The 22,466-nt window shown below is 48.4% G+C and overlaps 10 protein-coding genes and 1 non-coding gene across 11 annotated transcripts; 4 read left to right on the forward strand and 7 right to left on the reverse strand.

Annotated features, from left to right (window-relative positions):
* The first annotated feature begins 17 nt into the window (after positions 1 to 17).
* Positions 18 to 1,225, forward strand: DFJ58DRAFT_153325 (uncharacterized protein). Its single transcript, XM_041378913.1, has 5 exons — positions 18 to 63; positions 117 to 511; positions 567 to 626; positions 673 to 878; positions 931 to 1,225. Exons 2-5 carry the CDS (start codon positions 260 to 262, stop codon positions 1,163 to 1,165), a joined length of 753 nt encoding a protein of 250 aa, XP_041247592.1. The 5' UTR covers positions 18 to 63; positions 117 to 259; the 3' UTR covers positions 1,166 to 1,225.
* Positions 1,226 to 3,865: 2,640 nt separating this feature from the next.
* DFJ58DRAFT_743197 (uncharacterized protein) lies at positions 3,866 to 5,573 on the forward strand (the record flags this gene model as incomplete). Its single annotated transcript, XM_041387246.1, has 7 exons — positions 3,866 to 4,023; positions 4,074 to 4,203; positions 4,279 to 4,476; positions 4,530 to 4,924; positions 4,978 to 5,037; positions 5,084 to 5,265; positions 5,339 to 5,573. The coding sequence occupies exons 1-7, from the start codon at positions 3,931 to 3,933 to the stop codon at positions 5,571 to 5,573; spliced, it is 1,293 nt and encodes a 430-aa protein (XP_041247593.1). The 5' UTR covers positions 3,866 to 3,930.
* Positions 5,574 to 6,825: 1,252 nt separating this feature from the next.
* DFJ58DRAFT_153398 (HbrB-like-domain-containing protein) lies at positions 6,826 to 9,242 on the reverse strand. The gene is made up of 6 exons (XM_041378914.1): positions 8,564 to 9,242; positions 8,223 to 8,512; positions 7,951 to 8,173; positions 7,612 to 7,895; positions 7,089 to 7,560; positions 6,826 to 7,040 (listed from the first exon to the last, which is right to left on the reverse strand). Exons 1-6 carry the CDS (start codon positions 9,128 to 9,130, stop codon positions 6,969 to 6,971), a joined length of 1,908 nt encoding a protein of 635 aa, XP_041247594.1. The 5' UTR covers positions 9,131 to 9,242; the 3' UTR covers positions 6,826 to 6,968.
* Positions 9,243 to 9,480: 238 nt separating this feature from the next.
* On the forward strand, positions 9,481 to 10,206 carry DFJ58DRAFT_770515 (Conidiation protein 6-domain-containing protein). Its single transcript, XM_041389093.1, has 4 exons — positions 9,481 to 9,558; positions 9,621 to 9,848; positions 9,896 to 10,033; positions 10,086 to 10,206. The coding sequence occupies exons 1-4, from the start codon at positions 9,552 to 9,554 to the stop codon at positions 10,160 to 10,162; spliced, it is 450 nt and encodes a 149-aa protein (XP_041247595.1). The 5' UTR covers positions 9,481 to 9,551; the 3' UTR covers positions 10,163 to 10,206.
* Positions 10,186 to 11,722, reverse strand: DFJ58DRAFT_770518 (uncharacterized protein). Its single transcript, XM_041389094.1, has 6 exons — positions 11,632 to 11,722; positions 11,518 to 11,574; positions 11,311 to 11,462; positions 10,944 to 11,247; positions 10,822 to 10,894; positions 10,186 to 10,800 (listed from the first exon to the last, which is right to left on the reverse strand). Exons 1-6 carry the CDS (start codon positions 11,665 to 11,667, stop codon positions 10,250 to 10,252), a joined length of 1,173 nt encoding a protein of 390 aa, XP_041247596.1. The 5' UTR covers positions 11,668 to 11,722; the 3' UTR covers positions 10,186 to 10,249.
* A 57-nt stretch (positions 11,723 to 11,779) lies between these two features.
* DFJ58DRAFT_t53 lies at positions 11,780 to 11,871 on the reverse strand. The gene has a single exon. It is a non-coding gene; the product is annotated as a tRNA-Ser (tRNA).
* Positions 11,872 to 11,935: 64 nt separating this feature from the next.
* On the reverse strand, positions 11,936 to 13,715 carry DFJ58DRAFT_770520 (asparaginase). The gene is made up of 5 exons (XM_041389095.1): positions 13,298 to 13,715; positions 13,189 to 13,241; positions 12,495 to 13,136; positions 12,290 to 12,440; positions 11,936 to 12,233 (listed from the first exon to the last, which is right to left on the reverse strand). The coding sequence occupies exons 1-5, from the start codon at positions 13,533 to 13,535 to the stop codon at positions 12,130 to 12,132; spliced, it is 1,188 nt and encodes a 395-aa protein (XP_041247597.1). The 5' UTR covers positions 13,536 to 13,715; the 3' UTR covers positions 11,936 to 12,129.
* A 1,705-nt stretch (positions 13,716 to 15,420) lies between these two features.
* Positions 15,421 to 17,176, forward strand: DFJ58DRAFT_770542 (uncharacterized protein). The gene is made up of 15 exons (XM_041389096.1): positions 15,421 to 15,555; positions 15,602 to 15,611; positions 15,666 to 15,685; positions 15,737 to 15,769; positions 15,815 to 15,911; positions 15,968 to 15,996; positions 16,046 to 16,079; positions 16,132 to 16,164; positions 16,222 to 16,298; positions 16,363 to 16,417; positions 16,465 to 16,536; positions 16,587 to 16,697; positions 16,745 to 16,785; positions 16,839 to 16,864; positions 16,913 to 17,176. Exons 1-15 carry the CDS (start codon positions 15,511 to 15,513, stop codon positions 17,094 to 17,096), a joined length of 867 nt encoding a protein of 288 aa, XP_041247598.1. The 5' UTR covers positions 15,421 to 15,510; the 3' UTR covers positions 17,097 to 17,176.
* Positions 17,177 to 17,315: 139 nt separating this feature from the next.
* DFJ58DRAFT_743203 (P-loop containing nucleoside triphosphate hydrolase protein) lies at positions 17,316 to 18,717 on the reverse strand. The gene is made up of 5 exons (XM_041387247.1): positions 18,561 to 18,717; positions 18,442 to 18,498; positions 17,625 to 18,391; positions 17,493 to 17,568; positions 17,316 to 17,429 (listed from the first exon to the last, which is right to left on the reverse strand). The coding sequence occupies exons 2-4, from the start codon at positions 18,445 to 18,447 to the stop codon at positions 17,535 to 17,537; spliced, it is 807 nt and encodes a 268-aa protein (XP_041247599.1). The 5' UTR covers positions 18,448 to 18,498; positions 18,561 to 18,717; the 3' UTR covers positions 17,316 to 17,429; positions 17,493 to 17,534.
* A 93-nt stretch (positions 18,718 to 18,810) lies between these two features.
* DFJ58DRAFT_770546 (ERV/ALR sulfhydryl oxidase domain-containing protein) lies at positions 18,811 to 19,755 on the reverse strand. The gene is made up of 2 exons (XM_041389097.1): positions 19,635 to 19,755; positions 18,811 to 19,567 (listed from the first exon to the last, which is right to left on the reverse strand). Exon 2 carries the CDS (start codon positions 19,549 to 19,551, stop codon positions 18,952 to 18,954), a length of 600 nt encoding a protein of 199 aa, XP_041247600.1. The 5' UTR covers positions 19,552 to 19,567; positions 19,635 to 19,755; the 3' UTR covers positions 18,811 to 18,951.
* A 1,474-nt stretch (positions 19,756 to 21,229) lies between these two features.
* Positions 21,230 to 22,016, reverse strand: DFJ58DRAFT_724252 (uncharacterized protein; the record flags this gene model as incomplete). Its single annotated transcript, XM_041385094.1, has 4 exons — positions 21,230 to 21,258; positions 21,308 to 21,473; positions 21,528 to 21,542; positions 21,600 to 22,016. The coding sequence occupies 4 exons, from the start codon at positions 22,014 to 22,016 to the stop codon at positions 21,230 to 21,232; spliced, it is 627 nt and encodes a 208-aa protein (XP_041247601.1).
* Positions 22,017 to 22,466: the final 450 nt, after the last annotated feature.

The following is a 22,466-nucleotide window of genomic DNA, read 5'->3' on the forward strand; positions in this document are numbered from 1 at the left end:
GACTTAAAGTCGTCTCCTTTCGCGATGAAACCACGGTCGGCATTTCTTGGAACCATATATTGGGTAGGCTGTTATCTGCGAGAAGTAATTTTCACGCGTTTCATACCAGGTTATAGGTGATGCGACTGCGTTCTTCCGCTTCACTCATGCATTTTCCCAATTTTACCAAGGCTTACACCTCGTCTACCCGTCGCCTACGTTCGAGAAGCCCGTTTTCCCTGAGCCTTCGCAGTGCACCATTGAAGAACTACGCCCACTAATGTACTACTTCCACGAACTTTGTAGCGAGGAAGAGCTTCCTAAGAAGTACTCACAGAGAGTACACGCCTCAGAACGGGTCAATTGGTTCTTTGAGAGGCAGGAATTAGAGACACTCTGTAACTCTTTGCGTCAAAGATCACCTTCAGCAGCAACCCGGCTGTCAATCCACGACAGTCTCTCCGCATACATCGTCACCGTTATAAACCGTGTCTTGCCTAATCAAATACGCAAGATCAAAGTCACTGACAGCGTCTGCCAGCATTCTGTCGTTCCGCTTACAGACCCCGCTGACACAGTCATTTTAGTATCGCTTCTCTGGGGCAAGCTTCGCATTTCCTGATGTTGCTGGCAATGCTGTAATCGACGTATGTTAGGCACACGGATCTTCGTTACTTGCTTATCTCTCTGTAGGCTTTGACAGCACTGCCAGAGAACCCGACCGATATCACAGGTATCGCCACAAGCATCCGCGAGACCCTCACGCACTATCGACAGCACGAAGTCATCTCAACATGGATGTCCGTAGCCAGTCACCTGATGCTCGCAGCTGCAAAGGCAGGGAAATCATTCTACTACCCTCCTTCTACCGAAATTATGCCCGTGAATTCTATGGCAACGTGCGTTTTCCGTTGCCTTTCATGTCTTGATTCCGACTCACGTACTGATCAGCATCGACTGGTGTTCAGCACATTACGGTCAACCAAAGTCGCATAGACATCACATGAGTGGGCATGGCCTACTTTATCTGCGCGTCTTTGGCGCCAATCCACTGCGCGGAGATGATGGATCGTGGCATGCTCCAGAGGGAAGAATTGACATATCCATCGGAGTTCCTCAGGGATGCAGGCAAAAGGTGCTGGACATACTAGCGCAAGGACTCGATAGCATCAAGATAGATGGTTGAACGACATGTATTTCAATCTAGTAATTCCGGCAGGAGCCCTTGCTCGTCATCTGAAGCCTTGATTTCTCGTCGAAGATCATGCAATTGCAAAACTGATATAGTTTTGACATAGTTCTTCTCTAATGTTGACTGTTTGTAGGCACGCAGCAAACCCAGAGCAGAAAGCGAGTCCGCCATCCAGCACGTCTTATGGTGATGTCAGGATGCGAGGTTGTTCCAGGAGCCTCGGTGACTGTAGGAAGCGTCGTGGATGCCGTGGCAGCGGCAAGTGGTTGTTGTGATGATGCCAGATTGCTTTGGGTGACCGGGTCGCTCCATTGTGTTGCTGCGTGGTATGAGGATTGGGAGGTTGAGAGGCGCTTTTTGTTTTTTGATTGATCATTGTTTATTGTCCGTTGGGACCATACCCTATGGTAGACAAAACATAGAAGTATTTTTACCGTTGTGAACTATTTACTTCTTTCGATTTTGTAGTGTGCGATCATTGGTCCAGGCGCTATGCGAGGACGTTCAAGGCCAGCTAAAGGCGATAGGTTATGGGGGGTGCGTGGATTTGTTCATCCTTCGTCTTCTTCGTCATCTGCTGGTGGCGTTACATCACCGAATATCTGCCCTAGTCTGCGTGTGCTCGCGATGAAGCGGAGTAGTGGTCAGCAACCTTTTTGAACACAGAAAAGACAAAGGCATGAAAAATTGACAAATTTGGAATATATACCTTTCCGGACGGACTAACCCAGACCAACCCTTAGTAAATGAACAGTTTTTACATCCCTCTGGGACACGCTAGAGGTAACACGCCGGCAATTTCCAGGTTGCGTGACTGACTGTCGAAGATCCCGAAGTGACGACATGATTGAGGAGGCGCGTTCGAGCATAGAGACGTGATATACTGCGCCATGCAAGGGATAGTTTTTTGGCCGCAAAATTCGAGTTTTTGAGCTGCTGCAATTGATGACGGCACAATGGACTGCAAAATCACGACATTTCATCTGGCGCTAGCTCCACGACGTGTCCCAGGCAAGAATCTTCATTTCACCTCGCTCTGGGGCACGCATTTTTTGGCAGGAACTCAGGTGGGCAGCGTGTCCCAGAGCCAGACTCGATTTTTCGTCTTCAATGTTCAGGCCGCCGCGCCATGGGACACGCAGCCTTTTTCGGCAGCCGAAGTCAAATTTCTGCTTACCCGAGGCGTTTACAGCATGTGCCTCGCAGGTTGTATATTGCCTGTACTACATGCCATCATTGACGCCGGCTTCCTCCCCGTACATTAGTCTCCGCTCATCGACATACACAGCGAGCGTGCGCTATCCGAGGTTGTCGCACAGCCGCCGTGTCCCGGGACACGCGCTTAGTCATCATCCCCGCCATACCTCCCACGACAGGAAAGCAGCCTTTACATGGGAGGTCTTCCTGATGCATATCCCACTGGCAACAACTTATCAAGTTCCGAGTGTTCTACATCGCGCATCTAAGACACAAATCAAACCATTGGTTTTTGGTCTGTTTTCTCTTTTACTTTCCGAGTCTTTGTGATGAATCATTACTAGTCACCCCATGTCAGATTTCTAGCTTATACCGGTGTTCCGTCAAGGACTCGGAAACAGTCAAGCATCTGGCCTCACCCACCGAGACGTACTGTATCGCCAGTCTGTGTATATCCTCGGATCCTGTCAATTCCCTGCGAGAGACCACTGATTCGAATGTTATACCGTTTGATCATGCATATTGTTATGTAGCCGCTCTTCAGCCTCTTTTCCCTTATTCTCCACCATGGCAAAGGTTGGGACTATGATACTCGATTTAGTAGCCGCACTGCATTCGTCCTGAACTGACATTCCGAGTCAAACTACTAGATACTGGTTTGATTACCAGGCGAGTTCAGTCTCATTTCACGTATGTAAGTACATCGAGAACTGAATTCCCCTCTGATCAAAGCTAAGCTGTTCAGTTCTCCGTTCGTGTTTGTTGTCCGCAACTGACACCGAACCTCACAGCATTCTTACTCTGCAACCTTGCTCCATTTATGAGAAATAGCTTACTTGTTATCGAACTTTCTTTGCGCCCCCGTGAGGTTCTGTCCCTAGACAATCGCCTGCTTTACCTCTACTCACTCATCAACATTACTTCCTTTATCGACAAGTCCCGGTCTAGAAAGTCCCCTCCTGGTCTACGTTTCCCTCGGACTTCGAAGTTCGTCTGTCTAGGGAACTTGGCTTTGACAGCATGGCTAGGAGCGATCCCATAGGAAACTCGACTTGATGGCCGAGATTCGATTGGATGGCCAGCCCTTGATTCCATGGCTGACTGTATCTCATGGCCGGACTGTATCCCACTGAGGGTATGTCATGCCTAAACAAAATTGGTTGAAAGGGTAATGCAACTCGGGTCATATCAGGCTAAGTGAATTTTAGTGATGCACCACTCTCGTACGTACTCATCATTTTCCTTTACATACGCAATCACTCCTCGTTATACGCCTCATACACGTTCACCTTTGATTCTCCGTCTCAATCAGCGTATTAATACCTCTCCCCGTCGAGTATCCTCCCTCAGTCTTTCGATCCAAGACTGAGGTGAGCTCTCTTATTCACACTTCTACGAACATTTTCCTGACTATTACCCTACTTAGTCCCGTTCCCGTTCCTAGTCCGAGCCTCTTCGTTCTTGAGAAGTTTAAGTGAGATCCAACTTGAGCGAACAAAGACATTACTTACAATGTGCCCGACTCGTGATATAGATTCCACGAGTGCTCGTTTGAGAAGCCAATGCCGACGTTCTTTGTGCAGCCCGCACAGCCAACTGCATTATCAGATAAATATGAAGTGGAACTACCTGGTTATGAACTGTGGGCAACCATGGTGTGTATCATGCATTTTCCTGTACATCCCTGAACATGAATTCTATCCAGATCCAAAACGTTCACGTTCTTGTGGGTTCGCTGGATGTAAAGAAGTTCAGTGCTGCGCTCTCCAGGACTTTGCAACTGTGGCCTCATACTGCCGGAAGACTGACAAACGATGGCGGGAAATATAAGGCAAGTTCAACTCTGTACCAAAATTTAGACCAAAATTTCTGAGCTTACAAGATTTACCTCACAAATGATGGAGTCCCAGTTGAATTCGAAGAGCGTCCTCATGAATCAACGTCTTCAGTTGTCCTTGATTCTCACGTCATTCAGAATGACCTCTCGGGCTTGCTGAACTCTCCTCATCAGCGCAGTGCGTTCGACTTCGAAGTCCCTCTTTTGAGACTTAAAGTCGTCTCCTTTCGCGATGAAACCACACTCGGCATTTCTTGGAATCATATATTGGGTAGGCTATTATCTGCGAGAAGTAATTTTCACGCGTTTCATACCAGGTTATAGGTGATGCGACTGCGTTCTTCCGCTTCACTCATGCATTTTCCCAATTTTACCAAGGCTTACACCTCGTCTATCCGTCGCCTACGTTCGAGAAGCCCATTTTCCCTGAGCCTTCGGAGTGCACCATTGAAGAACTACGCCCATCAATCTGCTACTTGCACGAACTTTGTAGCGAGGAAGTGCTTTGTAAAAAGTACTCGCAGAGAGTACACACATCAGAACGTGTCAATTGGTTCTTTGAGAGACATGAATTAGAGACACTCTGTAACTCTTTGCGTCAAAGATCACCTTCAGCAGCAACCCGGCTGTCAATCCATGACAGTCTCTCCGCATATATCGTCACCGTGATAAACCGTATTTTGCCTAATCAAATACGCAAGATCAAATTCATGGACAGCGTCTGCCAGCTTTTTATCGTTCCGCTTACAGACCCTGCTGACAGTCGTTTTAGTATCGCTTCTCTGGAGCAAGTTTCGCATTTCCTGATGTTGCTGGCAATGCTATAATCGAAGTATGTTAGGCACATGGATCTTCGTTACTTGCTGAGCTCTCTGTAGGCTTTGACAGCACTGCCAGAGAACCCGACCGACATCACAGGTATCGCCACAAGCATCCGCGAGACCCTCACGCACTATCGACAACACGAAGTCATCTCAACATGGATGTCCGTAGCCAGTCACCTGATGCTCGCAGCTGCAAAGGCAAGGAAATTATTTTACTACCCTCCTACTGAAATTATGTCCGTGAATTCTATGGCAATGTGCGTTTTCCGTTGCCTTTCATGTCTTGATTCCGACTCACGTACTGATCAGCATCGACTGGTGTTCAGCACATTTCGGTCAACCAGAGTCGCATAGACATCACATGAGTGGGCATGGCTTGCTTTATCTGCGCGTCTTCGGCGCCAATCCATGGCGCGGAGATGATGGATCGTGGCATGCTCCAGAGGGAAGAATCGACATATCCATCGGAGTTCCTCAGGGATACAGGCAAAAGGTGCTGGACATACTGGCGCAAGGACTCGATAGCATCAAGAAAGATGGTTGAACGACATGTATTTCAATCTTACAATTCCTGCAGGACCCCTTGCTCGTCAGCTGAAGCCTTAATTTCGTGTCAATGATATAGTTTTGACATAGTTCTTCTTTAATGTTGACTGTTTGTGTTCTGAATGTGCACGCAGCAAACCCAGAGCAGAAAACGAGTCCACCATCCAGCACGTCTTATGGTGATGTCAGGATGCGAGGTTGTTCCAGTTGCCACGGGAGTCTCAGTGACTGTAGGAAGCGTCGTGGATGCCGTGAGATTACTCTGGGTCGCTCCATTGTGTTGCTGCGTGGTATGAGGATTGGGAGGTTGAGAGGAGCTAGCAGCTCGTTTTCTTCTTGCATGATGGTTCTTCTGTTTCAAAGAGTGTAATAGTAGTTAAGAAATTGGGAGTTTGCCTCCGTTAGCGGGACATCGACTATTGGCACATGCAACCGAATGCCTGATCCATTGCCCCTGCGTCTTGACGTACCCGGAAGTTGGGTCATTTGCAAAGGTTACGAACACCATGGCTACATCAAGTACCAGCACAGCCTTGATCAGAAATGTCACAAGGCTAAAGTCATTCCAGGGGACATGCCAATGACGAAAGACATATTAGAGTCTTGGAAGCTCGTCGTCAGCGGAGATTGTTCTTCCAATTTCCTTCTGCTTCAATGCAATCCAAGCATTTAATAGCTCCCGTCTGATGTAGGCCTCCCCTTGACCTCTCATCTTGTAGTGGTTCCGGGATAATTTCGCTGATATCTGTCCGACCCGACCCACGTCGATGTTAGGAGATACTCCCGGTTACTCCGCAAGGTGACGGCGAATTTCCTTCACGTGACTCTCAATAACTTCAGTAACTTCATCAGTTGAGTTTGGAAGTGAGTTGACAACAAAGTTATAGAGGACATGACGGCATACGAGGATGCCTTTGAAAGTAGTTCGAGGGAGGCTTTCGTGATTAGCACTGGCGGCACCATGATGATACTGAACGAGGAAGATGGGTTCGTAGTCACGATATCGGTTGGTGACCGGTGAAGGTTTGTCGCCTTTCATCAATGAAGGAATCGCTTCCTCGCAATTCATCCTCTCGAGGAGTGCACAGATATCAACAGTAACTAACATCTTTTGTACCACTGGCCACTATGTTTGAGAGCGAGCGGATGTTGCTGATATGGACCTTCATCGACACAACAATCCTAAGATTGACCGGAACAGCCGACTAAACTCCGGACTGTCGTGTCGTGTCGTGTCGATGAAGGTCCAACTAGTACTCCTTTCTAGGTGTTCTTCATGCGGAATATCAGCTTTGGAGCAAATAGAAACACAAAATCCGAGAAGCGGTCATACCCGTGGCAAGGTACAGTATCAATTACACAGATAATCAACACCATCCATCAGTTATATCAGCTAAGTTGCCCTTCTGCGCGAATCAGCAACGGCTTCAATGGGTTTTATCCCTACCATCCTCTCGACCACAGCCTAAAACCATCAATTTGAGATCGCTTCAGCTGGATAGCTCCAACTAACCTGAGCTTGATCCCAGTCTAACGCTTCATCGTCGTCGTCTTCCTCAACTGGCCTGATAATGTCTTCGTTCCCAGCTCCAAGACCCCACCCACCCCCACGCTGGTGGTACGGCTTCGCCAGCCCTTTATCGATCCCCCCAATTTTTGGAGTCTCCCCACCCTCTTCTTCTTCCTCCCGTTCATCCGTCAGTGCGGGCATCGTTGCCCACCCGCCAACAATCCCAAGTACACTCGCCGCCCCGGAGGAGCCAATTCGCCCTCGTCGATCACGTGGGCGCCCAGCTGACAGGAAACTGGGCGTGGCTGCCCGAGGCGCTAGACCATGTCCATGCGAAAGCCGCTGTGGGTTCGAGACCAGCCGGAGTAGAGACTCGATTGCTGCCTCGCCTGCCGAAGGCTGGATAACAGGTGTGTGTAGTGAAAGGGGTGGAGAGGGTGAACGGACGCGCCGCTCAGATGTAAGGACCAGTAACCTAGCGAAGGCGTCACGAGGAGTTAGATTTAAAATTTAATAGGGCACACACATCTGCTGCAATCTCGGTTGGCGGAAGGGACTTAACCGTGCGAGCATGTCTTTCCCAAAAGGAGCGGACAGCAAATTCTGTAGACGACCATGGATAGGAAGCACGACGCGATCGCGGAACGCACATAAGGCAACGCTGCGAACGTCAATGGTCGGATATAACGAAGATAGCGCTGATGAACCACTTAGTTTACTGCCTTGTCGCGTGGGCGAGGAGGACCGATGTTGTTTTTGAGTACGATGTAGTGAGGTCAGTAAGGAATCTGTTTGCAATGGTAATAGGACCTAAAAGATGATCTTAGAACAGAAGCACGAGGCATTATTGGGAAAGACAACTAACCCCTTCGATATACGGGAGTATTTGGTCCCAGAAAAAGGCCCAGATCTCAATGACACGGCCCAGTAATATTTCGTCTGAAATATTAGAGAGCTTGGCGTTGAGAGTGACCATGCCTGCTGCGATGAGCTCGCGCGCGTCCGTTTCGAGAGTTGCCAGGGTTTTCGAAGGGGACACAGCTAGCACCGTTTGGATATGCCGCCGTACAAGGGCGTTGAGATCTTCTCTGTGTATACTTAAACTCTGCAGAATAGGTGATCGCGCAACGAACGTACATGGGTACACGTAATGGCTCCTCATTGAAAAGGGGGAGGACATGCACATGTAGTGTGCGCCAGGGATTGTCCTTGTCTGTTATACCCACACTTGACGCGCTGGAATGAAGCGTAGGAGTACCTACAATACCACTGCTGGACGGCGAGGTTGATGGTGTGAGTGTAAGAGGGGGAGCAACAGGACCTGTGGATAGAGAGGGGGCAATGCTGGGATTAAGACCTGCGAGAGTCCCGAGGCGGTGCATTTCTCGTGAAACAAGCTTCGCATCGTAAGTCCGGGTAGAGGAGGGCTAAGGTAGCGAACGTCAAATATTGGATTGCGTGATGAATGGGAGGCATACTTTCGAGGGAGATGTATGTGATTTGAGGGTATTCGAAGATGCGACAGAAGCCATTATCGAGGACTGGGAGGCTGCAGCTTCAGCGCGAGGATAATAATGCGACAGGTCGCTGTGCTTGAGATGCTGCGAAGGAGATGGACTTGTATTCCTGGGGTTGCTGATACTGTTCGACGCAGTAAAGAAGCCCAGTCGTCTTGATGATTGTTGCGGAGGCGCGGCGAGGAACGGATCGGAGCTAAGGATATTAATGTTCAGATCGTGACGTGCATGCGGTGCAGAACCATCAAAATCAGAGCGATTATCAAGTAATGCTTCATGCTGCTGCCGGCGGCGATCATGCTCGTGGTGAAAAGTGGGCAGGGCTAAGAAGGGACCCGAGCGGAAAACGGATGGTTTCGGACGCGGTGTTGCATCACTAGAGGATGCAGACCTGTGGTGATCACTATGCCTGCGCTTTAGACAACTGCTGTCGTTTTGCTCGTCATCGCCGTCATCAGCGCCAAAAGTCGGTGATGGCGGGGTCGGGGGCCCACTGTCATATGACCGCCTAGCGCGGCTGAGCAGCATTTGAGAAGCGGGTAGTACTTGACTCTGGGGTGCAATTGAAGAGGGGACATATTGATGAACGGACCTTATGAATCAAATAGGCACACTAACAACTGTGGGATCGTCGACGACGATTATAGTTCCTACCAGCGGGATTTGGTGGCTGTGCAACTGAGTCATGGTTATGAGGGAGACGCTTAGTCAGCGCGGGTTGCGACACGGCGGCTGTACCGCGACTCGCCCGCTCATTAGGCGGCAACGACGGCAATGTTTTATTATTATGTAAGGAAATCCGGTAAAAAAAATTATACTCACGCACACCGACGTGCACGTGAACGTGATATCATACCGACGTCAGTCCATGAAAACGCGCCGTATATAAGGCGTCCTAGGGGCATGACATTCGCAATTCAGTCCCCTGACTTCTCCAACAAACACAATCATGTCTGGTACGGTCTTTTCGCATTTTCAGTTGTCTCCTTACGATACTCACAAGTTCGTTGTGTCTCAGGAACCACAGAACACACCAAAGACACAGCGCGCGTTGTTGCCGGCCTGAAAGCAGCTGTTCATAACCCTAATGTATCGGAGGACGCCAAGGAGAACGCCTTGAAACGCCTTGAAGAGATGGGCCAGTCAGTAGACCCCATTATGCCAGCGCAGGCAAAGGCTACTCAGTCGACAGCGGCCGAGGCACATGAGAAGAGTGTTCTTCGGGGCTATAAGGCAGCAACTTCCAGTACGTCGGTTACTTGCAAGGGTGCACCGTCTTTCTGATTTGTGCAGATCCAAATGTTTCGGAGGAAGCCAAGCAACACGCCAGAGAAGTGTTGGAGGCTGCTGATATCCAGCACAAGCTCGAATCACATTCAGAAGAGGAACACCAGCACCGTGTCCTTGCTGGATACAAGGCAGCCATCCATAGTAAGATCCGTTCCCGTATCACACAGCACCTTCTAATCGTGTGTGTCTCCAGATCCAAACGTTTCAGCTGCGGCCAAGCAGCATGCCAGAGAGTATCTCGCTGAAAGTGGAGTTACTGATTTGGAGTGATTGAAAAGAAGCTGCATAGGATGATTGTATTTTATTCGCATTCATCATCATCGCATTAATGGTATCATTATAATTGCCTGCTGCTACTTACTTTGAGAGCTCCTCGAGTCGAGTCAAAACTCTATCTACTCTGTCCTCCAGACCTTGCACATTTCCTGCGACTGTTCCCTTGTTAGCTTCTAAGCTGACCTCTACGTCTCCGATGGCAATTTTGAGAGCTTCCAGAGCGTCCCTTGTCTTGCGCTGCTCTTCTTCGAGCGCCACCATCGTTGCTTGAAACTCACCCGCAGAAGCATGCAGCGCAGAGAGGGTACGCAAACGAGTTAATATATGTGGGATGTGAGGAAGTGAAGGAGCCAGACGTGTTAACAGCGGGAGGAGTGCATCCTGGGTTGCAGTACCAGGAATTATTGTTGTACTCCCAGGCGATTGACGCTTTTGCGCCTGCGCAGTAGATACTCGCTCAAGGTCGGACAACAGAAGTTTCAATCGACGGGAAATGGAGTCGATATGCCGCGGTTGAGTCAAAAGCATCAGTTGTGAGTTCAAGCGCGTGAGCATGGGAAGAAGGGGTGGAGTAATCGGCGTAGACTGAAAACTGGTTAGCGCCCTGCCCCTTGGCGTCGAGAAATACATACCTCATCCAAAGTCGCGCCCACAGAGCCCACTAGTTTCTCTAGTTCCCCCGACTCGTTTATCCATTTCAGCGACGCCCCGAACTTCCGGTACTCCCTGCACTTTCGACTCCTTTGCCTTGTCATCCGCACTGGGCTGCTCCTACGTCTTCTTCATCGTCTTCCCTGCCGCCATCGCCAAGCACAACACCAACTAATCTCCCTCTACCCTCACGCCCCATTCTGACTTTCTCTAACCGTCTGCGCACGTCTACTAATCCTCTTATCATCTCACCAGCATCGACACCCTCGGCTTTAAGGGCAGGATTGGACGGGTCTGCAACCTCACCCTCCAAAGCAGCAAGCTCAGCTTGTAGTGCTCGTAGGCGCGCAGGGAGAGGTCGCCTACTCGGTGATGGCGAACGTGATGGGGAGGATGTCGGTGACTGGGGGGTATGCAAAGCGTGATTCCTGGCCTGATGTATGGCCAGATGTTAGTGACCAGATACAATGTATACATGTTTAACGGAATACAACGCACGACGTCGTTCGGCTCTCCGAAAGTGTCTGCTCGCATCTCCCGCGCTGATCAAGTTGCTGTTATCGAGTTCTTCTTTCGAGACATCCGCACCCCGCTGGGGGCGTACCCGCGGACCTGAGGGTTCGTCAGAATCAGAATCTCCTCTCTGACGAAGATCAGTTGTTCGTGGGTAACATCATATCAACACGAGGAGCACTTACGTTGGTCTCAGATGAGGGAAACACGTCTTCCGTTTCGTAGACATCTGGTGCAGTGTCCTGTCATCGAACAATAAGTAGAGATACTATAGTCCGAATAGCAGCTATAATACGCACAATGTCGGGGAGATTTGCATATTTGTTCGCGCTCATCGTCAGCGTTCAAACATTCACACTTTGTGCAGACTTGCGGTAAGTAGAATAACTGGTCGCGTCCATGTTAGACCCCGTGGGAACACTCGATTGCAAAAATGTACCAAAAAAGCGTCACCTGAGCGATTCGAACACTCGCGGGCAAAGCCCAACCGCTTAGCTGTGTATAGCAGGCGATCCCGTTAACCACTCCGGCAAAGTGACTTGTCTCTCTGCCAGGCGAAAGGCTACACAACCACATGTGTTGTCCATCGACTGTTCTCCAGTTCCACAAGATCATGTTCTTCTAAATTGTATGACGAGGTTGGACGATTTGCGAATTCTAAATTCACTATTGTCTACCTTCCAAGTGACCTAATTATCAACTAGTCTCACATGAATGCGTCTGCACGGAGATGTACGTTGCCAAGTCCCATCAAACTAGCGATGAATGTACACTCAAGTACAGGTTGTTTACCCAGCTTAGAGTTCAGTAAGTTGTTCATCAAAGAAAATAGCCGTGAGAGGTACGCCATCAGGACGAATAACGCCGCGATACATGCCACTGCAGTTCAGTGGAAGAGCCACTAGTACACCCAGAGTTCGAGTCAGTGTACAGTTTCACACGAGAACATAAACGTACCGTTTCCGTCTCTGTCCAGTGCAATGACACCACCTATTCCTCCTTCCTTGAACAGGTCATCAATGACATTCTGGGTTGCCTCGTCCAGGGACTCGCCAAGGTATTGCATCCGCCGAGCAATGTTGGAAGCTGCAGCACGGCGAATGTAATACTAAAGTGTATGGTTAGCACTTGCAAAGTGAACATCTGCGAAACTGTTTCTCACGTCTCCGTCACCAGTACCAGAAACACCAACACCCTGATATTTTGATCTGCCTCTTAGGCGATCCCAGGTACGCTTCACAAGTCCACCGTCCCTCTCCCATTCTTCAGCCCAAAAACCACATCCCATTACGGGGGTATCTCCAACTCGACCGACAAGCTTGTTCGTACGTCCCCCAGTGGAGGTTACTGCCGCAATGCAGCCCCGGATATCAAGTGCGACTGCACCAACAGTACCCGTTGGCATCAGATCAAGAGACTCCCATGTCTCTTTATCCTTGTTATCAGAAAGGCTGGCGACATCCGTAGTTTCTGAATTTGTGTCGTCGGGTATTTCAGGTCTGGGGTATTCAACGGGATCTTCAGGTAAACCAAGACCACGTCTATGTTCTCTCCACCGTGCCTCAGTCCAGAAGTAGGATGGATCAACCTGACGTACGCCAAGTGAATCACCTGTGGCTTCTGCTGCTGCACCCGACAACATTGGGTGAGGGGCAAGCTGGGGCGCGAGGTAGAGCGCGCGTGCGAGGTGAGAAGGATTTCTGGTGTGAGTGATTAACGTAACCGAGGATCCGCGCCGGGAGGAGGGCATTGCGGGATGTGATGCAGGAGGCTTGGAGACCATCAGAGAAGTCTCGAGCTCAATCTAGATAGTATGATGTACACAAGGGCCCTCAATCATAGGTAAGGAAACGTACCTTGCCTGCAACATTAAAGACCGCGCCATGCCCAGAGTTAAACAACGGGCAGTCTATAAATCACATGTAGAAGTTAGTTATCGACCGCCCGAATACTTGTTTATCCTACCTTCCATGACTGATACAGCCTCGACCGCAGCATCCATGGCCTCTCCTCCGCTCTTGAGCACCTCATAGCCCGCTTTCAATGCCCGTGAGAGTGCAGCCCTGTACGTAGCGCGTTGTTCAGGTGTTGAGCCCTCCCGTGCCATGGTACCAGCACCACCGTGGATAACAAGCACATGGTTGGGCTCCGCAGACTTCTTGCCGGGCTTGAGGATAGGGTTCGCGTTCTTCGAGGCGGGCATTGTAAGCAACCTTCTACAAGGAGATGATCCAGCAGGTAAACAAGAACGGCCTCTGAATCCCTGGGAAGCAAGGTTGCCCACACAAAGATAAGACAGATACGTATGCACTATGACATTGATACAATGATAGAACGAAAGACATTGGTAACGCAATTATCACGCAGTGCTGTTTAATTTGGCACGATCTGAGATCTGAGTATGGTTCGAGCGGAGTTTAAAATGCTTGTGCACAAAGTGCGGCTTGGCGGACACACTTGCCACGACCAATTTTTCCAACTTTGAAGTTCATGATCAGGATGCGGCCGAAGTACCATATGTTGTTGGCTCGTTGTCAACTTGCTCGTCTGTCGGAGACTAGTTAATGTGATCCGTCCTCAACGTTGCAACTCTTCAGGCGTTTGCGATAATCTCATGTGTAAACTCTGCCTGTCGTTGAGAGCTGACGGTATCCTCGATATCTTCGTCATCGGGGAGTCGCGTTTGCACCAGTACTTCCTGCACCTCAAAAAATCCGCAATCTCCATACAATCGATTATCGCGTGTTGGAGATACCTACCGCATCCCTGCAGAACATAATTTGGAAACTCTCATGAGCAGTTGCGATCGATGGATCGCATTAAGACAGTTCAGCGCAGTAGCGTGGCGGAGAAGACAAGAGGATCACATCGGATCACAGTGTCATTTTCCAAGTCAATCTGTCTACATGATAGACTTCAAGAACCTTGAAATATTGTGGCTGTATGTATTTTTCCAAAAACCAGAGATCTCTAAGCAGTCGTCGTTTGCGCATTCAAGATATTTATGCATACCCGGATCCTCTAATTTCCTTCAAGCGGACGCCAGAGGCCAACTATTCATCACGTTCTCAGGCTAATTCTTTGTCCTGCACCCTTTCATCTTCCCTCACAGCGTCCCTAATTTATGCCTCATATTTGTGATGCTCTACGAACAGCAGTACACGAACCAATACCAGAATGACAAGCACATAGCAAGGTGGGCTCTGTTACCCTATAATATACCGTGTTTATGCTCTAGGTTGGCGTCCTTCGAGGCGGGCATCACAAGCAACCCCCTTACAAGGAAATCTTGTAATTAAGCCGAAAACAAGAAGGGAGGCCTACTCCTCCCGAGCCTGGCCATCTCATTGCTAATCCCATAAGATACGTACACATGCACTTGACACTTGTTGTAGGTACACTGATATAACAGGAAGTTGGTAACAGATATGATTACAATTGGGCAATCGTCCACACGCGCATCGATGCGTACTGTTTGGCATCATGACGATGTCCTTACATATCACCGGGCAATTTCGGATTCCCGGTGCTGACGGTCTTGGGTCCTGATGCTAGTATATCAATAGCATAGCAGTAAGTACTGGTTATTATGTGCCGAATTGAATCGTCAGCCCCTGGCGATAACTGTGCTGCGATTGCGCTTGCTGACCATTTGTCGCACTACTTCGCATACCGTCAAATGCTTATCAGTGCCAATCCCACCATGTTTCTCCATGAAATTCAAGATCGCCTTACCGAAATACACAATATGGAAGCTTGAGTCATGAAGTCTCTATCATATGTTATTCTTTTTCGTACCCTTTGAAATCTTGCAATCACACACAAGTGGTTGCAACTGTTGCGCTACTCATGGAGATGGATTCCTCGGTCATGCATCGGCGCTCTACAGTCCTTCGTTTGCCGATGCGGCAAGCCGCGAGAACACATGTGCGGTTGTTTGTACGACTCAACATATCCGAGTCAGCAGTGCAGTTCGGTTGGCTAATAGACTATTATGCAAAGGGCTGTAGTTACGTATGATGGTCAAATCGGCTGCCGTGTTCAAGAGTTCAACTGCTGCGGAAGAGAGCCTCAGAGTCACTACTAGGATTCTGCCCAATACGCCAACCTTGATGGAACGACTGTCCAATCCCCTCTTGAATTTCAATTTAGTTACCTACTAACCTCAGCTCAACATTATGAATGACTATTTTCCCGATTCCGTTGGTTTTCAGACTGTCGCAGTGCGTACTCCTCACTTGTTGATTTTATTTGCTCATTTGAATTCAGTATACTGCAGGTAGTCTATATTTTCCTTTTTCTGTTGGCAAAATTGAATCCTTCCTCGTAATAGTTGCATCTATAGCAGTTTTAGTAAGTAGGACCAAACGGAAGACGATCATAACTACTGATTTCTCTTTGCAGCTTTTTGACTTCATCATCACTTTTGACTCAGAGGTCGGTTATTTTCAATGGCGCTATGTAAAGTTGACAAGATTCCAGGTTCGTTGGACATGGGGAAGAGAGTGGGGGATCACGAGGATAATCTTCATCGTTTCTCGTTATCTGCCATTCGTTGGCCTTGCTATGACCGTATACTGTGAGTATTTGTGACCTTCTGTCTACCCTCGCTCTTCACTGAGGTCCTGTGGATAGACTCGGTCGGGTCCACTCATGGAGGAATTGTAAGCTCTTCGCGATATGACATTAAAAATACTCACGACGATATTTCAGCCTAATCATGGAACATCCACTGATGTATATGATGGTTGTGTATAATAAGAACGTCGCTTGAAATCCGATCCTCAATCATTTTCTAGGCGTCCGTTGGCTGGGTATAGCTGCTTCTGAGCGTGAGTATCAGCCCTAAGTCAAGTTGTTTCCTTTCTAATGACTTCTTTTATTCAAAGTCCTGCTTGTGTTAAGGACATATGTGGTTTGGGGATGCGACAAGAGGTTCTTGATTTTGACATTGACATTTACCACGGTGACTTTAGTCTCCTTCTCCTGAGCCATTTGTTTTTGACTGAAAAAATCAACCGTTCCTTCAGGTTGTCTCAGTAGTGGTACTGGTAATCTCAGATGTTAGTGCAAGTGAATCCGGAGGTCTGTATCTTTGTCCCGAATTTCTTCTGCTCACACCATTTCCTCAGATTCGACTGGCGTATTTGAGGGAGGACGTAACTCTAGCATTGTTTATGGTCTGTTGATGTTGGTTGAACTGGGTACGTAGCATTGCAATGTTTCTGCACAGCTACCGCATGATCCTCCACAGTGCTAATGGCGCTGACACTGTACAAACGCTGCAAATCTTTCCGGTTGGAAGGCAGTCCGTTGGTGATTACTTTGTATCGGGATGGCGTAGTTTATATATTATGTATTACTTGTGAGTTTCGAAGGCTTTTGTGTGTAATGTGGCCTTACTTTTCGCAGTGGTCTCGATGGCAAATTGCATTTCCATCATTTTACTACCTGTGAGCAAGTTGTTTTTATATCGCCATTATAAGCTTCTGATCCGGGCATCCAGCCATCCTACACTGGGCTTCTTGCTGGGTAAACCGTGTTATTACTTACTTCGTGTTTAAAGCTGAGTCGGAGAAGCCCACAGCTAGTCACGCATAGCGTTCTCGCCTCACGCATCCTGTTCAATTTACGAGCAATGTCCGACTTGCAGAATACTGTGGCAGACGAGCTGACTAGCTTGGGAGTAGTTTCTCAACCCATAGCGTTTCAAACCCCACCTTGCACGGATCATACAGAGCTGTGCGATTTTACAAACTGCTAGTCCGATGTCTACACCATCTTATTATCGATAATCCTATGCCCTTGTAAGGGCATTAATGTAGTCAAATCAATAGTTCGTCCACGCGGTGTATATTGAGTTAAAGCATTTAAGTTGTCCTGGAACGTCTTATGGCGTCAGTGCGTTGTTTCTAGATTCTGATAGCATGTAGGAGGGAAGCATATGGTATAGCCGAAGCATTTGGTTCATCTCATCTCATAAATACACATATATGTTCTTGATACTCGAAGGATTGGTGCTCGGTAACGACATCAGTTGTCTGAGCGAGAATGCAGAGAGGTACTATCCACAACAGAATGCAATTGAGATCCAGAGCTGAAAAGAAGGAATACACAATACGCTCAAGTTCAAGTCTCGTCAAACAATTGGCAGGCTTACCTTGGCCTGGCATCTGACACTTGTTCATCTTGAGTACCAGCACTATTCTCTGACGGAGGTAACTCGTGAGTTGCAGCTGCAATCGCCAATTAGTCGATGTGACACTATAGGATACAGAAAACCAACATTTACCGCCTGCGTAGGGTGCTCGATAAAGCCGACTTGACGGCGACTTGGAGGTTTAAGGATGTGAGCAATTGCTCGACCACCGCCTGTTGCATCTTGCAACGCCGTGTGAGCAGCGTGGATACTTCATTTCGTTTGAGAGATTGAGACTGGTCTGTCCCAACGAGTTTCTGAACTCGCCGCCATAACTGTTGCAGCGTGGACCTGGGATTAGGTCTTGCATCGCAACATTTCACTAGCAGTTCCTTGATCGCCTTCTGCGATTCGGTGTCCGCAGCTGAACTACCAGGTACAGGCGTGCTAGTTATGTTTGCGCAGGCGTAGTCCATATAAGCGATTTTGTGCGAGCGGAATATTGCCTTGTAGCTTTTGTGGTTTACGCCACGGTTTGTGACGACAAGAGCAACTGGAACTTCTTCTTCACAAAACACTTCATGGAGCAACCTATAGTGACCCTTCATCTTCTCGATCTCTCCGTCGCGTACGCAATAAAGGAGTAGATCAATGCCGCCTCTTTTCCTTAGGACATCGATCGCGAGGTATGTATCAGCGATAGCATTCGTGTAACCCTCTGTATCCAGCCCAGGTTCGAGAAAACCGATGGTATCAAAGACCTGGAATGAACGACCGTCGACCGGAATTGCATACTCAGTCCAGTGTTTGGTGCAGTGACCAAGGTCGTCTGACGTGGGTGCCCGGCTTTCTCCAGCGAGTATGTTCACGACCGAGCTCTTCCCACATCCAGTTTGGCCAACGACGAGTACGTTGAACATCTATCATCTAGTGAACACTCGAGATTGCGTGCTGTGCTCAAAACACGCACCGACATATGCACAACCCTCTTGCTTTTGGTATCGATCTAGACACTGAGCTCAAGTTGCTGAATTATGCCGACGACAGTCAAATACTTCGAAGAAAAAAATTGTAGGGAATGAAACATACCAAGATTCTCAAATCCAACACGACAAAGACAGGTAAGTGTGGGTCGGGTTAGTTGAAGGTTAAAGAAAGACTCAACAGTCTGCACCCACACGTTGCTGCCTCATGCAGTGCGCGAGGTCTACCTCATATTCAAAGGACCGAGTCCCCATCGCTTATCAGGCGTGTTGCATACCATTTACGTCGGTGCAGCTGCGAACAGCTTTGAGACTCATGCCTCTGTATGGTCCCCTTGTCGGGTGGTGATCAAATCTTCGACCCGGAACAAGACTATGTTTTTTTTCCATGAGTGGTATTATTGGGAGATTGTAGTCCGTACTTGTTGATGAATTTATGTGTTTCCTGAGGAATGATTAAGATGCAAACCCACCTGCACGAACATACTGCAGACGGTCTAGTCGCAGCTGCCGTCGGGTGGACCATCCTTCCATCTCTCATCAACCTTTGCGCAATCAAACATTTCCTTGCCTAGCCTCTCGTTCACCTCGTTATGACGCTCACAGAACCATTTGCTCAACCTCTCCCGACTGCTCACGTCTGGGGGATGCTCCTTCATTTTTTCGCCAAAGTCCGCCGCGCAGTGTGTGCATGGATACAGGGCGGGTAGCGCATGGATGAGATTTAGCATATTTGCACGTTGGTGGGTAGTGGGCCGTACTGGGTAGTATGCTGCAGTCACATGCAAAAATGACCACGTGGCACGTCCAAGGGCTTCGACATCCGGCGGACAGTGTGGGGGCAGGGTTGCATTTTCTGGCTTAGGATCGGGGGATCGGAAGCCTGTTCCAGATGCAAAGGCAGCCATCATTCCTGCGGTAGATTTCTTGCTCGAACTGGTAGTGCCCGAAGCGGCGGGCCTCCAATTACGAAACGCCGTACATATTTTGCAAGGTTTTCCGTCCGGACCAAGCACCATACCGGGTGGTAACGAAGGCTTGGGTGTCGCTGGGTCTGGTAATGCCGGGCGTTCAGAGGATTGAGATCGATCCCCCATATCGGAACGAGATACACTGCACGTGCATGGTTGTACATGAGGTTGTCAGTACCAACCACGTTGCCCTTGGAAGTTACTATTACCTTAAAATAATTGTACAGGGCAAGGGCAATTCGGACTCGTTGGATTGCCGAAGATTGTATGCTACAGACGTTGCGCGTCAGCGTTGTAAAAGAGATCCCACGTATACGAATGGCGGTAAGTACATGGATGAATTTGAATGTCACGTGCGTGCGCTTCTTCAGAACCTCGGATTCAAGCTACATTTCTTGAACTGCTCCGCTGCCCACTTGTTTCCGCAAGTCCAGAATCCAGCTCTTGTCGTGGGAGCGAGTAACTGAGGAGACGGGTATCACGGATGAAAACCACCTCGTTCACCAATTTCTCATGACCCTAAGCGTCAGTTCGAGTCTGAGGCATTTCCTTTTGAGTTAGCGCTTGGGACGCTACTTTGTAAGTGCCAGTGATAGCCGCCATTCAATCTTTTTCGATGTCTCAGTCAGCAGGAGCGTCGAAGAGGGAGTGGTCACTTGCGCGCACTAAGGCGACGTAGGCACTAAGTTGCATCTCCTACAGAATACTATCCCTGAATCCACATGTCAGGCTTGCTGTAGATACGTGATGTCCCGCATGCAAGTTATTGTTTCAGGAGTAGCGCGGTGGTCACTTGTAATGTGTTTCGCCCAGTTGCGGCTGATTCTATTTCTCGTCCTACCAGTCTCTTCTCGCATTGATGTTGTACTGATAGGTGACCACATGAATGCAACGAATCATTGGCTTGATGGCTGCGGTAATATCGTAAATTCATCCTGAGGGAGAAGCAGTTTTTTTCCTGCAGGCATCATTGACTGGCAACCTACCCTCTCGGTACACTTGATTGCACGACTTCTCCTGACCACTATAAGTTAATTCCATCTACAGGTTGTCACGCGCAAGCATGGCCACTATACGGACGCGCAGCCTTACATGCGGGCTGGCCCAAATTCATCCATGCACTTCTCGCCATTCGTTTTTGTTTGAATAGCAGGAACATGAGATCATACACATTCAGCTTCAAGTTATACCCGTTTTATAACGCACTAGGAGCAACATGTATTTGAATAACCGCATACTGCAAAGAATCAGAACCGAGTATGGTAAAAATGTACGAAGTGGACCGCTCCATAGAAAATCGATCCCAAAGCTATGTCAAAGTTATCTCCACCTTCCCTATGTAGGGTGCCATCACAGTCCACATACATAGTATTCCTACAAGAACAAGTCAATTCAAATTGTTGACTGGAGAGCAACCGTATGATGTTGAAAAAATCCCTGCTCACAAAAACATGTGTTCACAAGGGAAGACGAATACTTACGCATTCATCAGCCAAGTCCTCAACGTCCCAACTAGATTCAATGACATTTGATAGAAATTTGCATGGTGCACTGCGTAGCCGACAGGACAAGAAGAATTAGTATGCTTTGGATCCGAGCGAGTCAGCTGGTTTGGAACCTACTCCTTATGCACAAGCGAACGCCCTTTACTATTAGCAGTAGTATACGCCACTCGCATATCTTGAGATGGAGTTGCACGGCCACTATGGGCCTTGATCACAAGCACCATTTCCGGTTTCGCTGGCAAGTAATGCTCAGCAAGACTCAACCCGACGTGCAAGTCCCCCTCTGGCAACAAATTGAATTACAGCAGCCATATACGCTCTGCGAGGACTGATACATCAGTGTGTGGCCTTGAGGAAACGCTGAGACATGAACATACCACTTGCAACAAATTCTATGCCCAATTTCTGTGACACGCGCAGGCGTTTCTGGAACATCCTGATGCAGAAATGAGCGACGAACTGGCTGTTGAACTTTCTATCCCCTGTATCCTGGACCTGAACCTCATCTGGTGGACAGTTCAGAAAGTATCTCAAGGACTCGTCCTTGACTGATTAGTGCAAAATAAGTAAATGAATGTGGTAAGTATTGCCACGCACTTGCGATTTATAGCACTGGTGCGTGCCGAATTCAGCTGCGCAAACACGCAGTAGGTCGCTGATAGGACATACATGCGAGACGTACAGTCGGAAGAGCAAACAGACGAGAATCGGGGGATGAATGCAGCAAATGCCGAAATGGCTTCTCTGCCGGTGATTCACAATCGCCCAATATATTGCCGTGTGACCTTCGATATCGGGTTTTTGCAACAGGTCGGAGAATTCTCCAGGTGAGAGGGCAGCAGCACAGGCCTCAACAATTGGGGAAACAGAGGAAGAAATAAAATCTGTAGTTGAGACGATATCACGGACGCGAGATAGAACCATTGTCCTTTTATTATTGTTTCGTAGGAAGAAGGAAAATAGAGATGGTTGGGTATCAGGGCATTTGACAAACTCTGCTGATGCAGATGCATAAATGTTATCGTATGTAGGAGGCGAGTCAATAACAGACTTCCTGTCATTGAAAACTTCAGACTTGGCGGTCATTGAGGCAAAGGCAAAGGAGATAATAGAGCTTAAGGCATACCGAGTATAAAAAAGAAAATAGGGGCCCACCTTTGATATTCCAAATTTCCGACAACACAGCATTTTTGCATTTGGGGGCAGCCAGTACGTCATTTTCTACCCGTCTAGATCGAAAAAGGCTCATTTGAGAACTTCGCAGGTGTACTGGTTTCGGACGAACTGATTCAATGCTTGAATTTGCGCAGGGAGTTCAAGTTTGATACTGTTCATGGCTCGTCTTAAGGGACTTGAGCGAAATTTTCGACGAACTCACCTGAAACCAACTCTAGCATAATCCGAAGGCCATGATGAAACGAATATCCTGGGCGACTTAGCCAGGGCGTACCGGTATTAGGTGCTATTTGCAAGGTGTAGATACTATGGAAATTCGAGAGCGCAAGGGTTTTTTTACAATTGCAAGTTGCCTTCGAA

Source organism: Suillus subalutaceus, assembly GCF_016647625.1.
Source record: "Suillus subalutaceus strain FC151 chromosome Unknown DFJ58scaffold_18, whole genome shotgun sequence".
Classification (NCBI taxonomy): Eukaryota; Fungi; Basidiomycota; class Agaricomycetes; order Boletales; family Suillaceae; genus Suillus; species Suillus subalutaceus.

Coding starts and splice junctions, on each gene's coding strand:
- DFJ58DRAFT_153325 (XM_041378913.1), top strand. CDS start 260: ATGTACTACTTCCACGAACTTTGTAGCGAGGAAGAGCTTCCTAAGAAG. Junction 627..672: donor CTGGCAATGCTGTAATCGAC/GTATGTTAGGCA, acceptor ATCTCTCTGTAG/GCTTTGACAGCACTGCCAGA. Junction 879..930: donor CCCGTGAATTCTATGGCAAC/GTGCGTTTTCCG, acceptor CGTACTGATCAG/CATCGACTGGTGTTCAGCAC.
- DFJ58DRAFT_153398 (XM_041378914.1), bottom strand. CDS start 9,130: ATGCTGCTCAGCCGCGCTAGGCGGTCATATGACAGTGGGCCCCCGACC. Junction 8,174..8,222: donor GAGCCATTACGTGTACCCAT/GTACGTTCGTTG, acceptor AAGTATACACAG/AGAAGATCTCAACGCCCTTG. Junction 7,041..7,088: donor TAGACTGGGATCAAGCTCAG/GTTAGTTGGAGC, acceptor TGATGGTTTTAG/GCTGTGGTCGAGAGGATGGT.
- DFJ58DRAFT_770515 (XM_041389093.1), top strand. Junction 9,849..9,895: donor CTATAAGGCAGCAACTTCCA/GTACGTCGGTTA, acceptor TGATTTGTGCAG/ATCCAAATGTTTCGGAGGAA. Junction 10,034..10,085: donor ATACAAGGCAGCCATCCATA/GTAAGATCCGTT, acceptor GTGTGTCTCCAG/ATCCAAACGTTTCAGCTGCG.
- DFJ58DRAFT_770518 (XM_041389094.1), bottom strand. CDS start 11,667: ATGAGCGCGAACAAATATGCAAATCTCCCCGACATT. Junction 11,575..11,631: donor ATGCAAATCTCCCCGACATT/GTGCGTATTATA, acceptor GTTCGATGACAG/GACACTGCACCAGATGTCTA. Junction 11,248..11,310: donor GCCGAACGACGTCGTGCGTT/GTATTCCGTTAA, acceptor ACATCAGGCCAG/GAATCACGCTTTGCATACCC.
- DFJ58DRAFT_770520 (XM_041389095.1), bottom strand. CDS start 13,535: ATGCCCGCCTCGAAGAACGCGAACCCTATCCTCAAGCCCGGCAAGAAG. Junction 13,242..13,297: donor GGCTGTATCAGTCATGGAAG/GTAGGATAAACA, acceptor TGTGATTTATAG/ACTGCCCGTTGTTTAACTCT. Junction 12,234..12,289: donor ACTGGACAGAGACGGAAACG/GTACGTTTATGT, acceptor TGGGTGTACTAG/TGGCTCTTCCACTGAACTGC.
- DFJ58DRAFT_770542 (XM_041389096.1), top strand. CDS start 15,511: ATGAATGACTATTTTCCCGATTCCGTTGGTTTTCAGACTGTCGCA. Junction 15,997..16,045: donor GGTCCACTCATGGAGGAATT/GTAAGCTCTTCG, acceptor ACGATATTTCAG/CCTAATCATGGAACATCCAC. Junction 16,537..16,586: donor GTTGATGTTGGTTGAACTGG/GTACGTAGCATT, acceptor GATCCTCCACAG/TGCTAATGGCGCTGACACTG.
- DFJ58DRAFT_743203 (XM_041387247.1), bottom strand. Junction 17,569..17,624: donor TCGAGCACCCTACGCAGGCG/GTAAATGTTGGT, acceptor TGGCGATTGCAG/CTGCAACTCACGAGTTACCT.
- DFJ58DRAFT_770546 (XM_041389097.1), bottom strand. CDS start 19,551: ATGGGGGATCGATCTCAATCCTCTGAACGCCCGGCATTACCAGACCCA.